Below are 14,022 nucleotides of genomic sequence, written 5' to 3' on the forward strand. Positions count from 1 at the left end.
CCAGGAAGAGGACACAGCCGGATGGGAGTATGGGTGCTCAGCCCAGGCTGGGGTACTTCATAGGGCAGAGGTGGCTCGTGGGGGTGCACTTCACTCCAGCTCCCTCCTGCCACCTCAGCTTCCGGGGCTCACATCCGGCACCCTCCCTCCTGCCACTCTTGGGTCTGCTGTGGCTTGGGCACAGGCCGTCTGAGATGGGGCCATGGCTCTATAGCCCGGAGGCTGAGGCCCGGGGCCCACGGCGGCCTAGGTCGGCTACAGCGTCTGCTTTGTCTTGGCCCTCCTCCCCTCGGCCCCTGCCCTGTTGAGGTCAGCAGCAGGGACCTTCAGGGCAGACCGACAGGCGAGTGGAGAGATGGGCCCGACACTGCTCGGGTGCTGAGCTGCACCGGCCTCCGTCACAGCGGTACCTCCCCAAGGCGGAGCCCAGGTCTCCCTCCTGCCTCTGAAACGTCCAGCTCAGCGCTGGGCACGGTGAAGCTGGTCATTAATACTGCTGAACTCAGCCGAAGATCCTGGCCTCGAAGAACCGTGACATTCAACCACATGACAGTCAGGCCGGTGCACTAGCCACCAGCCACGAAGGACACCAGCGTGTTCAGGACAGCCGCTCCTTGCGACCTGCGCACCGCTCGCTGCAGAGCAGGGGCCCTGTCCCGGGCACCTGCCACGCTATGTTGGGGGCTTCTAGCTGGAGGGGATGAAGGAAAGAAAGGCCCCTGGCCCCCCACTCCCAGTTCCAGGGCCGCCCCCATCAGGGGCCATCACAGGACCCCAGGCTTGGGGGAGACGCCGTCTGCGGCGGGGTGGGGAGCCGGCCCCGTCTCAGGTTCCTCGGGGGCTGCTGGTCTTGTACTCATTCACCAGCTGCTCGTAAGGCACAGAGAGCTCGGACTCAGTGCTGGTGAAGGTAGACTCGTCAGAGGAGGGGAGCTCGGCCACGCCGAGGGGCGGCTCGGCCACGCCGCCCTCCTGGGGCCGCTCCTGGCCTGCCAGGGTGTCCTCCAGCGAGGACTTGGAGGTCTCCTCGTCCGAGAGGCCAGCCTCCTCCTGGGCAAAAGTGATGCCAGCGTTCTGGAAGATGAGCGGGTGGAAGTCCCGGGCTTCCCACGGCTCGCCCTCCTCACTGATGCGGTCCAGCTGGCTCATTAGCACTTCCGAGGGGGAGCCATCCTCGGGGGCTCCGTCCCCAGCCTCCTCCCCAGTGGGCCTTGACACGTGCCCTTTGCTCCGCAGCGTCTGTGACACCTCTTCCAAGCTGGGCACCCGGGTTTTGGAGTAGACCACCAGGGGCACCAGGGAGGGGGGCAGTGCAGGCAGCCCGCCTCCCTGCGGCCCTAGCCCGGGCCCTGGGCCCCGCTCCCCGGCCCCGCCCGAGGACATGGCCTTCTTCCCGATCTGCTTGATGAGGTCGTTGTACGTCTCCTCCTTTTTGGACAGGAAGCTGAAGATGTTGACATCCTTGGAGGCCGCGGTGCCGGCCACCTGCAGGGCCTTCCGGGAATGAGGGGAGCCCTCGAAGGACTCCTTCCGCCGCCGCCGCCTCTTCTTGATGGCCTTGTGCACCTCCACGAACATGCTCACCTTCCAGTTGACAAAAAGGGACAGCCAGGCCAGCCCCAGGTAGATCCAGAGCTCCACGAAGTAGCGGTACAGGGCGTGGTAGTTGGCGCTGGGGTTCACGCCTGAGGGCAGGGCCAGGAGGTCAGAAGGCTTGGCAGGGCCAGGACCGCCGCTCGCTGGCACCCGCCACTCCACCCGTTGCTCTTCCCGAGGACCCTGCTCCTTGTGTGCTACTGGGAATTGAACCCAGGGGCATTCTACTTCTGAGCTGCACCCCCAGCCCTATTTTTCATTTTGAAGCAGGGTCTCACTAGGAGGCTGTGTTCTAGCCTGCAATCCTCCTGTCTCAGCCCCCAAGTATTGGAATTAAAGGTCTGGGCCAGGCTGGGCGTGGTGGCACATGCTTGTAATCCAGCATTCCGGAGACTTAGTGAGGCCCTCTGCAACTCAGTGAGACCCTTTTTCAAAATAAAGAATAAAAAATAGAGCTGGGAGTGTAGCTCAGAGGTAGAATGCCCCTGGGTTCCATGCCCAGTACCGCAAAAAAATAAAAAAAAAGAAAAAAAAGAAAAAGAAAAAGAAAAAAAGAAAAGCCACAACTCATGAGAGGTGTTTTTCCCCCCTAGCTGCTCTACGGTGCCCGGCTGGTGTGTGTGTCACAAATAGTAAAAGCACCGGGGCGGGGGGGCACGGCATGACAGAGTGCTGGCAGCCTCCAGGCCCGGGACGCGCCAGGGACGGACGCCTGGTGTACTAGGAACAAGGCTGGGTCGAGGTGACCCAGGATCGTTGTCCTCCCCGGCTGGACAGACTCACAAGCGTCTTGATTCCCCTCCTCAAAGGCCTGGTCGGCCTCCCGGACTCCGTTTCCTCCCACTCCTGAGGCATGGTGCCTGCTCCAGGGAGCCTTCCTGGGTCGCCCCTAATTTGGGGATTATTTGAGGTTTCTTTCCAAACAATCTATGACCTGCCTGCTCCCTCAGACTGGAAGAGGGAGCCTCCGAGGAGAGGTTCCCTGGGCAGGGACTGTGCCTTGGGTTTTCTGTCTGCGGGACAGGACGCTGCCTCAGTCTGCTCAGAACGACAACGGCGCCAGTATAGCTGGATCCTACCTGAATACTCAGGAAGACAAAGTTACTGAATTTTCCTACCTCTGAGCTACAGCCCCGGCCCTTTTTATTTTATTTACTTTATTTTGTTTTGTTTTACTGGTGTGGTACCACAGATTGAACCCAGGGGCATCCTACCTCTGAGTTACATTTCCACAAAATAAAAATCTTTTTATTTTAAAACAGGGTATCACTAGGTTGATGAGAGCTCCTGTCTCAGCCTCCCAAACACTGGGATTATGGGCATGTGTCACACTCCTGGCTTCTCATTTTGAATCGGGGTCTTGCTAAGTTGCCGAGGCTGGCTTCAAACCTGCGGTCCTCCGGTTTTAGCCTCCCAAGTACTGGTGCTGGGATTGCAGACATGGGGCCCCATGCCCAGCTGCGTCATCATTTTGTTAAGCAGAGTCACAGATAGAGAAGCTGAAGTGGAGGTCTGGAGTCTGGCTGGAGCTCGGAAGTACATTTAAATGCACTGCTGTGCTTCCCTGATACAAAAGGCTTCTTTGCAGCCTGCCCTGGGCCCCGGACTAGACAATGGTGGGGTTGTGCCTCTAGGTTTGTCTCCCAGCCAAGAGGCAGGCCAGATCTCAGGGTCCTCAGAGGGGTCATGTTCACCCTCCTTCAGTCCCTCCTCCTCCCAGCATCCCACATACAATGGGGGATGACCTCCCCTGCTCTGGCCAAGGAGCTGGGCAAGGACGAGGCCCTGGAGCAGATGTGGAGGTCAACCGGGCAAGAGGAAACAGACCCCGGATCAACAGGGCTGAGCAGGTGTCAAAGAAGATCACATACAAGATGCCGTGCGGCCTCAGGCACAAGGGCGAGTGGCGGGGCCAGTGGGCTGCAGGCCTGTAGACAAAGGGCCAAAGCATCTTTGCCTCTCAGGATTAAGTAGGGAGGGTGCAGGGCTGGCCAGGGCACTGGGGAGAAGGCCCGCCTCTGGCAGCAGGCGGGGAGGCAGCAGCAAGGGGGCACGGGCGGGGACTCACCGGCCACAAAGTCCCCGAAGCCGATGGTGGAGATGGTGATGAAGGAGTAGTACAGGCCCTCGATGTAGTCCCACTCCTCGGTCACCATGAACACGAAGGGCGGGATCACCAGGTGGACCAGGACGCCCCACACGATGAAGATGGCTGTGCACGTGATCTGCGCCTTCCGCTAGGGGCGGAGAAGCGGTCAGACGGCGCGGGGACCCCGAGGGCTGAGGGCGGCCATGCCACCACGCCCGGGGTTCTCTGCCCAGGAGGGAGGGCCGAGAAGCCTGCATCCACCCCCGCCCCGCTCCCATCACAGCACCCAGCGCTGGAGACGTACCAGGCTCACGCCTCTCCTGGTGAGGAACTGGCCCAGCCTCTTGGCACGTCCGCCAAAGAACTTGCCCAGGGCGCTGATCCACGTCAGGCAGAGAGGTGCCCCGAAGAGGCCATAGAAGACACAGAAGAGGCGCCCGGCCGGGGTCTTGGGGGCCACGTTGCCGTAACCTGAGAACACAGCCACAGCGCGGGCGATGGGCCCCTCCCCTCCACAGTCTGGTCCTGCTACGCACGCACGCGTGCACATGCACACACCCCGTGAGGAAGGCCCGTTTGCTAACAGCGATCCGCATGTGACACTGTGCCAACCAGAAAGGTGCCTTTCTCTGGGTGATGCCCAGAGCTTGGGGGTGGACGACCTCCAGGACAGAGACCTCAGTCCCTCCCCATATCTCCTTGGGCCTGCCTGACCACAGCAAGCAGTGGAGGGGCTGTGGCCTAGGAAGCTGCTACCTCCCCCGGAGTCGCTGGACACGCTCGCTCGGGGGTCCTGGGGGTCCTCTGCAGCTACGCTGTGAGACGCCCTAGCGGATGTGGAGCCTTGCAGTTTCCTCCCTGGCTGAGCTCCAGCCCACAGCCGGCACCCACTGTCACCCCAGGGTGGGAGCAGCCGGCTGGGGGTCTGCATGACGCCTGCTCCAGCCCTCACTAGTCAGCTGCAACGCCTCAAGCAAGAGGCCCCCGGCATCTGGAGTGGCCGCTGCACGAGCAGTCAGCTCCATCTCCTGCAATCCCCGGTGTGGCTCCGGTCACCAGGCTGTGCCCCCGCTTCTGCTCCAAGAGCCCAGGACAAGACCCACGTTGGCAGTCACCGGGGACTTACTAAATCCTTACCAATCAAAAGGACACATCGTGATGGCTGGTTTTACGCCAACAAGGCCTAGCCACGGAAGCTGGATTCTTCCAGGGTTCCAAGGAGGGGGCCCGGAGCCGGTGTGTGAAGGTCTCAGGAGACTTACCGATGGTGGTGATGACCGTGGCTGCGAAAATCATGGCGTTAGGCCAGTTCCAGTTGTTGAAGGTCTGGTTCCCAGTGATGGCCACACCCTGTCCTGAAGCATCGGACACTACCTAGAGAGAGCACCAAGTCAGAGTGAGACCACATTCGCAGCTGCTGGATGGCGGCACCTCGCACCCAATCAGCCAGTCCTACAGAAGCAGGGCGGCGGGCATCCTAGTGGGCCAGAGAGGTTAGTGACGGGCTCAGGTCACACGGCAGGCGGTCCGGCTCCAGAGTCAACTCGCTTGCTCTGGCCAGGCATCTGGAGAGCTGTTAACATGGTGCTGGACCCCACCCTGGGAGTGTGGTCCAGAGGTCCAGGAAGGGGCATTTCTAACACACTCCAGGTGGTGCTTGTGACACGTATCCAAAGAACACACTCTGAGAAGCACTGCCCAGAGGCAGAGGTGACGCAGGGAGCCCCTGAACCTCGCTGAACCCCCACAGGCGGCGCTCTACCTACAGAGGCTGGGGCCCTGTTCAGGGTTGGCCCGGGAGGGACCCCATAGGACATCTGTGATCTTGACTTGTCCCAAGGGCATGCCAATCAACAGGCCCTGGACCCTTCTTTGTCCTCTCTCCCTACTGACTCCTGGGCTGAGCCACTGTCTGGACAAGTCAGGGGGCAGTGAGTACATCTCAGGTGGCTCAGAACTGGGCTATCAGTCTCCACAGAGCTCCCAACAAATGTGGGCGGCAGGTGAGAGCCTCTGAACATCCTCTGGGAGCCCGAAACAGGGCTCATCGGCTCCGGGGTCCTGACAGGTGATTCAGCCCGATCCACCACTGACTCTATGAATTGCCGAAGCCGGGGCCCCGGAAGCCCGAGAGAAGGCTCTGAATCTGGGGTGAGTCCCGGTGCCCAAGGGGAGCCCTAAGATGAGCCTGTCCACAGAGAGACCAGGGCCCCGGCCTGATTCCCTCCGAGCCAAGCAGAGGGCAGCGGGAGACAGAAGTGAGTTGGCAGCAGGAAGGAGGAGAGGGCGTGGCGGGCTGAGGGCAGAGGGAGCTGACGCTCGGTCGGTGAAGGGATGTACAGCTCCTGGGAATGGATCTGCACACTCTGCTAAGAAGTTCCCATGCTGACAGGCTCCCCCGCTGGCATTTCCAGAGAGAATCGCTCTGACGGCTGGGAAGCAACATCCCCGAGGCCATGGGAAGTGGGCGGCTGCTGGAGCCAGGACGGCCCTGTCCTCAGAGAGCTGGGCATCTAGCTAGGAGAGGTGGTCACACATGAAAGGACCAGGGGTGTGAGGATGAGCAGGCCGAGAGACTAAAATACCAAGTACCATCCAAAAGGGACTATTTTTTTCTTCAGTGCCAGGGCTCAAACCCAGGGCCAAGCACTCCACCACGTGTGCTGCTACCCAGCCCAAATGTTTTTATGCAAAAGCGAAACATATATTTGGAGCAAGAGAATAAAGAAGTCCGAGGGCCCGGCGTGTGGACCGTAGGCAGTGGGTGGAGAAGCAGAAGCACTTGGCTGGGCCTTTGTTATCTCAGGTGACAGGAGAATGATCTGAGACCCAGACGACCTGGAGTAAAACAGAATGAAAAGAATGTACCAGATCGTCTGCGAGCCGGCACTGGATCACCCAAGCCACGGCCTCTGGTGACCCCTGAACTGTGAGGAACAGCTCAGGAGGAGCAGCGGTCTCCGTTTGCCCAAAAAGAAAAGCGTGGACTTTAGAAACCCAGGCAGCAAGCCTGAACCTTCAGGACAAGGCGCGCAGGCGGGGAGGACCCTTCGGAGGAGCAAGTGGCCAGTCGGGACACCCACACGCACCAAGACCGAGCCACGGGCGCTGGGCGCATCCCCTCCCAAGCCTCACGACTCCTGGAAGGTGGTCGGTCTAGGTGGCAGCAGGGCGGCTAGCAGGTGGGTAGAAGACGGTCTTGTGGTTGAGACAGAAATGTGGGGTGGGGCTGGGATTGCGCGGGTCCATTCAGAGGCTGGGTCGTTGTTCACAGGGATGGAGGTCTCCAGGATCAGGCCCACGGCCCGGTCTCCTCACTCTCCCTCCCCAGCACCAGGACTGAGCCCAGGGGCATGCAACCTCTTCTTATTTAGAAACAGGATCTCAGTTATACGTTGGCCTCAAACGCACGCCCGGCTCTAATCTTACACTTTGGGTTAGGAAGAGTAAAACAGGACCCCAGGGCTAAGTCCGGGGTCTTTGATTCGGCCTAGGTGTGGAGGGACCTAAGAAAACAAGGTGCTGTCTACTTCTGCCCAGGCTGCCCTTGCAGTGATGCGTATGCTAATGAGCACTGTTCAGATGGGAGGGGCGGGGCATGCCACCAGCGAGGATACTTCGGGTATGACGAGAACCAACCGGGCTTCTCAGCCAGTACTTGGGAGGCTAAGAAAGGAGGGTCACAGGTTCGAGGCCAGCCTTAGCAACTTAGCAAGACCCTGTTTCAAAATAAAAAATAAAAAAGGGCTGGGGGTGTAGCTCAGAGGCACAATGCTCCTGGGTTCAATCCCCAGCACAAGGAGGAGGAAGAGGAGGACAAGGAGGGGCAGCTAAGCAGGCATGAAACACAAATAAGAGTCGACAAGATCCAAAGAGCACTACGGTCGGGAGCCCGGCTCCTGAGTAGAGCTCCCAGCCCCAGCCTCTCCTGGTGACCAGGATGTGCTACCTCATAGCCTCCCGCGCTTCCTCCCGGGCCATTCTCTCTCCAGGGTTATCAAGGGTAGGCACAGGAGGCGTTCCAAAGGGCCAGAGGGCCAGGTGGCGGCCAGGGGCCGAGAGGGGTTCTGGCGCGGTGGGCCGGTCTGCGCGAGTCTGGCCCCTCTCTCTGCACCCAGGCTGCTGCCCCGGGCCTCTCAGCCCCCGACACACACAGCAGAACTCTTTTCTGGCTCCCACGTGGCTGGCCTGGGGCTGGGTGTGGCGGGCGGTGGCTGAGCGCTGGCCCTGGCCTGGGCTGCTCACACACACAAAGTGTTCTATCATTTTGCCACAGCTTACATGCCAGGGCTCGGGGGAGCTGGGCCTGGGAGCGGAGGTCTGGCGGTCAACTTGGGACGCCGACCCTTACCACTGGTTGCTGTTGTTCTGGTCAAACATACCCTGTGGCATGCCTCGCTGAACATGGCCGGGACTTGGGAGGACCAGGGAGAGTCCTTACCCAGTCTCCCAGAACAGAAGAGCAGGCCCAGGGCAGAGGCCAGCCCAGGGTCAGGAGCAGGCCGGGGGGGGCCGGGCAAACATGGCCTTAGACGAAGTGTCCCGTGCTCGGGGTTACAGAAACAGCTTTCCCGGGAGGGGGTGGCCCCTGCTCCCCTCCAGGATTCTTTAACTTGGCTCCTGAATTCATTCGAGACAATATTTTCCTTTTCTATCTAAGCTGGAGCGCACAGAGTTCTAGAAGGGAGCCTGCCCGCGGGCCAGGCTGGGCTCCTGCTCTGGAGGACCAGCACCCAGAAGCCATGACTCCGGGGACCTCAGCATTTACCTGCCTTCCGCTCAGGTATGGAGGGCAGCATCCCACTGAGAGGAGCCTCACTTTTCCCACTTTACAAATGAGGAATTGAGGCTTCAAGAGGTTAAGGAAGTAGCCCCAGGCGGCGGTGTTAAAAGCAATGAACCGGCCCATCTGGGTCCTGGCCATGGTGATGCTGGCCCCTGCCCCCATTAAGGCCTCAGGAAGGAGACTTCCACCCCTTCCCACCAGCTGAAAAAACAGTGCCCTAAAACCAGTCCAGTCACTCCACCCAGCCTGCAGACTCGGCCTCCCGGGCCCCACCCTCCCAGGTGCCATGCGTGCAGCTGGGGTTCCCCGACCCCCACACACACACTCTCACGGGGGCGAGGTTTCCCATGCAGCCCCCTTTCTGCAGGAGACGCATCCTGTGGGCACACCCAGGGCCCCTTCTCACGCGGGCAGCTAGGGCCTTTCCCTTCATGGGTCAGGGTGGGGGGAAACTGAGTCCAAGATGTCAGCCTGCCGGGGGTCAGCTCCCAAAGCCCCCAGAGCTCCCAGATCACAGACCTGTTTACTGTGCCGGGATGGAGAAGCCTGCCTCCAACCCAGCCTCTGGGTCCCACGGATTGAGCCCCCCACCATCAGGCCGCATGGACCTTGCTCATTAGGTGAAACAGCTTGTCCTCGCGTGTCGCTGGCATGGGCGGCACAGCCGAATCTCCCGCTCCTTCCACCTCGCCAGTAAGCTAGTGTAAGTACTATTATTACCACTGTATTATTAGGTGTTGTTTGTGGTACCGGGGATTGAACTCAGGGGTGCTTTACCACTGAGCTACATCCCTTGCACTTTATTTTTTTGTGGTTCCGGGGACTTAACCCAGGGGCATTCTACCTCCGAGTTACACCCCCAGCCCAATTTTATTTTTTTGTTTTGAAACAAAGTCTTGCTAGGTTGCTGAGGCTGTCCTTGAACCTGCGATCCTCCTGTCGCGGTGTCCCAAGTTCCGAGATCACAGGCGTGCGCCACCCGGCCCACCTATTACGAAGATGAACACCAAGCCCTTGAGTTGGTCGGCGGCAGAGCTGGGGTGGGAGGCCCCTCTGGCCGGCGATGTGGCTCATGACCACCGCATCGGCCATAGCTGGGTAAGAGGCGGCAAGGTGGCTTCTCATACAAAGAAAGCCAGGTCTCCCTGGGACTCACTGCTGCAGGCGCTCTCCCCAGGAACGCAGTCTCTCGGAAGATGAGCTCCGTGAAAGCAGGGAGCTATCCGTTTTCCTTCTGAGTGCTCCATCCCAGAGCTAAGTCTCGGGGTGGAACCCAGTCGCTGCTCAACAAATACGCCTCAGATGAGACAAGGCGTCTCCTGTGCTCAGCTCCCGGCCCCGGAGCGCCCCTCCACATCCGGCCTGCGCTGAGCTCACTGGTGTGATGGCTGGAGAGCCTCGGTTTCCCCATCTGATAACCCCCCCCCCCGTCAACCTGAAGGAGCCGGTTCTGGGAGCTGAGTCACAGTGGGTCTAGCGAAGGGACTTTTTGGCAGTACTGGAGATAGAACCTAGGAGCATTCTACCTCTGAGCTACACCCCCTGCCCTATTTTTTATTCTTTATTTTGAAACAGGGTCTCACTGAGTTGCAGAGGGCCGCACTAAGCAGATGAGCTGCCCTCGAACCGCGATCCTCTTTCTTGTCTCAGCCTCCCGAGTGCTGGGTTAAGAGCGTGCCTCACCGCACCCGGCTGACGAAGGGACTTTGTAATGTTCCCATTGGTCCTGAGAATAAGGCAGTTGGCAAGCGTACGCTTTCTCTCCAAGAAACTTTTGGGAGGTTGCCAGTCCCAGTGGCTACTGTCAGGAGTGAGGGCCAGCCCACCAGCTGGGCAGGCAGCCCTCCCTTCCAGCCCCTTCCACCTCGCTGCCCAGCCCAAACCGCCGAGAGTGAGGTGGAGCCCCAAGACCAGGATCCAGGGCCTCCCATCCTTTTACGGCCTAAGTTTGCAACCTTACAAAATTTGGAGGCCGAAATACCAAAGGTGCCCAAACTGCAAATATTTGCCTGACACCTATATGAGAAGGGCTCACGGATCTGTGCTCTGGGAACCTCTCTGCCTTGGAGCTGTGTCTGCCTCCTCCGCTCTCCCCTTCCCCAGCTCCCAGCCCCTTCCCTCAGCCTGGAGATGCCCCCTCTGCCTAGGAGCTGGTGGCTTCAATGCTCTGCACCCAGGTGCCACCGTCGCCTGGCCACCACCTTGCTGGGTGTGCCCCTCCTTCCAGTCTCCTTGCTGGAAAGAGGCCCCCATGTGTTACCGCCGAGTCTAGTCAAGACCTGACTATCTGTCGGTATTCTAGAGTCACCGAATCAGGGACTCAGTCCAGGCTGGGATGCCCAAAAGAACAAGCTGGGAGTTTAAATCAGTACTCTGGGTGGGTCCCATCTCCAGACACTTTGTGAACCTGGGCATGAGTTTGTAAAAGTTCCCCCGAAAATAAATTAGTTAAAAATACACAGCTCCAAAGGTGACACTGATGTGCGGCAGGCAGCGGCCACCTTTAGGGAGGGTGGGAGGGAGCCTGGTTGGCTGGGCTCTGGCCTTCAGAGAGCAGGAGAGAAGGAATCCTTGGTATTTTCCTCTCCGCCCTCTGGTGAGCCCAGGTGACTGGGTGTGGTCGGGCAGCTCTAGTTCACAGGCCGGATGATGCCCGTGCCAGGCAGGTGGGCCACCCAGCTCCCTGGCTCTGCCTCTCTGGGGACAGACGGTGGACCAGGGCAGCAGGGCACACCAAGTCCCTCCTGAGATGAGATTGGAGCTAAGCTTCAGCTCACCTGCACTTTCAGATTTGCTCCAATACCAGCAGGAAACGTTAGCATGTTCAGATAAAGGGGCTGTGCCAAGGGCGGGAGCTTTGATCTGCTGGGATATCAACACAAGACCCGGGGACCCAGGCTTAGCGCAGCGCTGACTACCAGTACCCCTGGGATTCTGCAGGACCTCTGATTCCACATGAGGACTGGCATGGCCGCCAGGCAGGGACAACGCCATTCCCTGCTTCTCTCCACTCTATAGCATGTTCAAGAAAGTGTGTTTTCTGGGAGCACGCCCGTAATGCTAGTAGTTGGGAGGCTGAGACAGGAGGATTGCAGGCTCAAGGCCAGTGTCAGCAACTCTACAAGAACCCTTACCACGCCAGTGAGACCTTATTTCAAAATAAAAATAATAATAAGGGCTGGGGGTGTAGCCAGGAGGTTGAATGCCCCTGAGTTCAAACCCTAGCACCAAATAATTAATTAATGTCACTCTATGAGGCAGACCCCATTATCCATGGGGACACTCCTAGACCTCTAGTAGATACCTGGAAACACAGATATCTCTAAACCCTATACTGTAACACAAGCCCCACGATTCCACAACAGTCCACGTGATGAGACGGCGACTACGGGCAGGAAGCAGATCCAGCATGGACATGCTGGATAAAACAGAGACCCGGGGCAAACCACACGACATTCAGCAAGCTTTCTGAATGGCGTGCACGCTAAAACGCACCCATTTCTTCTGTTATTTTTCATTTAGTATTTCCAGATCACAAGTGACTGGAGTTAGTAAGGCCAGAGGTGGGGGATGGCACTGGATTCCTGCCATTCAACCTAGGCTGCACGCTGACATCTGGGGGAGTGTGGAAAAATAAAGACTCTGGATGGCTTCAGCCCCGCCCAGTCAGCCTGCAGGACACGCACCGGGCCCCTCGTCCACCTCTGGGCTTCCCCGTGGCCTCTGGGGCCATCTCTCAGCAGCCCCTGTAGAGCCCGAGGCGCTAGGGTCTCACGCTCTCCGGGCTGAGCCTGTGCCAAAAGGGAGGAGGTTTTCAGCAGAAGCCTCTGGGTTTCCGACTTTCACAGGCTGGGGGCCCCGTCCTCAGTTGGAAGGGGCAAAGAAAACAAGACAGGTGACCCTGCCTTCATTGTTCTCGGGCAGCCGGGCACCGCTCCCACCGAACCCAGGGCAGAGCTCTGCCGGGCTGGCTGACCCAGGAGGCCGCGGGTTTGGCTAAAGCAAACAGTGAGGTCCGGTGGGCTCTGAGCTCAGGACGGCCATCAGTGAAGGTTCCAGACACCTGGAGGGCTGGCTGATAAATTATCCTGGAAATCCCTGTGCGGGCGGACAGAGGGGACCTCACAGGCCCTGGCCGTGGAGACAGGAAGGGGCCCCTCCTCCCAAACATGTACTCCAGATGACCCTCCACACATGTTCTGAAGGACACAGGTGGGGGTAGATGTCCAGCAAGGCTCAGATAAGAGACACTCTCATCCACCCGAGGTGGGCAGGCCAGCCTCCTTCTCCCCCACCCCTCTCTTCCTCCTCCTCCTCCTCCTCCTCCTCCTCCTCCTCCTCCTCCTCCTCCTCCTTCTTCTTCTTCTTCTCTCTCTCTCTCTCTCTCTCTCTCTCTCTCTCTCCCTCCCTCCCTCTCCCTCTCCCTCTCCCTCTCCCCTCTCTGTACTTGGATTGAACTACTCAGGGGCATTTTACCTCTGAGCTACACCCAGCCCTTTGCAACAGGGTCTAAGTCTCTGATGCAGCCCTTGAACACAATCCTTCTGCCTCAGCCTCCCAAGTACTGGGATCACAGGTGTGCTGAATCTTTTCTTTCTTTCTTGTACTGGAGATTGGACCCAGGGCCATTCTACATCTCAGCTACACCTCCAGCCCTTTTATCTTGAAGCAAGTTCTCACTAAATCGCTGAGGGTCTTGGTAAGGCATTGCCTTGAACATGCAATCCTGTCTTGCCCTCCCAAAGACTGGGATTACAGGGCGCACCAGCTCACTCAGCTCACCCCTGTTTCTCTGACCCCCAATTCATCACACCACCCTCCCCGGGATGGCTGGTGTGCACACCCTGGCTGGGGTTCTGGGCCTCCCGCCCTTCCTCACCCTCAGCATCCAGTCCAGGGGTGTGGAGCATCGGTCTGCCCTGATTGCCACCGAGGCGTCTTGCCATGGGTCAAGAGTGTGTATGTGGGGTCTCCAGCCTGCTGAGCCCAAAGGGCAGCAGGCCCTGCTACGCTTGTGAGGTGCGAAGTCCTCCTTTCAGCGCTGGGTAAGGCTCTGAGAAGAGGCTGCTGTGCAGGATTTGCCTGGCTTCTCGTCTCCCTTGCGCCGGGCAGCCCTCTCGTGCATGTCCTCTTTCTCCTCCACGTCAAAGTTAGTGGCAACCGGGGTTGGTGGCACACACCTGTAATCCCAGTACTTGGAGGACTGACAGAAGAATCACAGGTTCGAGGCCAGCCTGAGCTACTTTGCAGAGACTCGCTGGGGGTACAGCTCAGAGTCGAATGCCCTGGGTTCTATCTCCAGTAACAAGAAGTTACTGGGAGCCTGAGTCGGCACTCCGCCAGCCGTCCCTCCATCGAGCGCAGCCTTAGACAGGTACCACCTCGAAGGGAAAACAGGCCAGTGGCCATTCCTACTCCGGTGTGGCGAAGACAACTGTGGACAGTCCCGGAGTGATGTGGGTAGCCCACAGCGCTGCTAACAGAGCAGAACGGAGCCCAGCCGCTCCACGGCACACCCAGCTTCCCTCCCCACCCGGGCCTCGTCTTGGGG

The 14,022-nt window shown here is 59.2% G+C and overlaps 1 protein-coding gene across 1 annotated transcript in view; it reads right to left on the reverse strand.

The window, feature by feature from the left end:
- Positions 1 to 825: 825 nt before the first annotated feature.
- KCNK5 (potassium two pore domain channel subfamily K member 5) overlaps positions 826 to 14,022 on the reverse strand; it is a gene marked incomplete at both ends in the record, with an annotated part of 34,758 nt that continues 21,561 nt past the window's right edge. Inside the window, 4 exons of the mRNA XM_080700262.1 lie at positions 826 to 1,685; positions 3,665 to 3,833; positions 3,990 to 4,156; positions 4,948 to 5,059. Coding sequence (XP_080556388.1) covers positions 826 to 1,685; positions 3,665 to 3,833; positions 3,990 to 4,156; positions 4,948 to 5,059 — 1,308 coding nt within the window. The remainder of the gene's footprint in view (positions 1,686 to 3,664; positions 3,834 to 3,989; positions 4,157 to 4,947; positions 5,060 to 14,022) is intronic.

This window comes from Muscardinus avellanarius, assembly GCF_963383645.1.
Source record: "Muscardinus avellanarius genome assembly, chromosome: 8".
In the NCBI taxonomy this organism is placed as follows: domain Eukaryota; kingdom Metazoa; phylum Chordata; class Mammalia; order Rodentia; family Gliridae; genus Muscardinus; species Muscardinus avellanarius.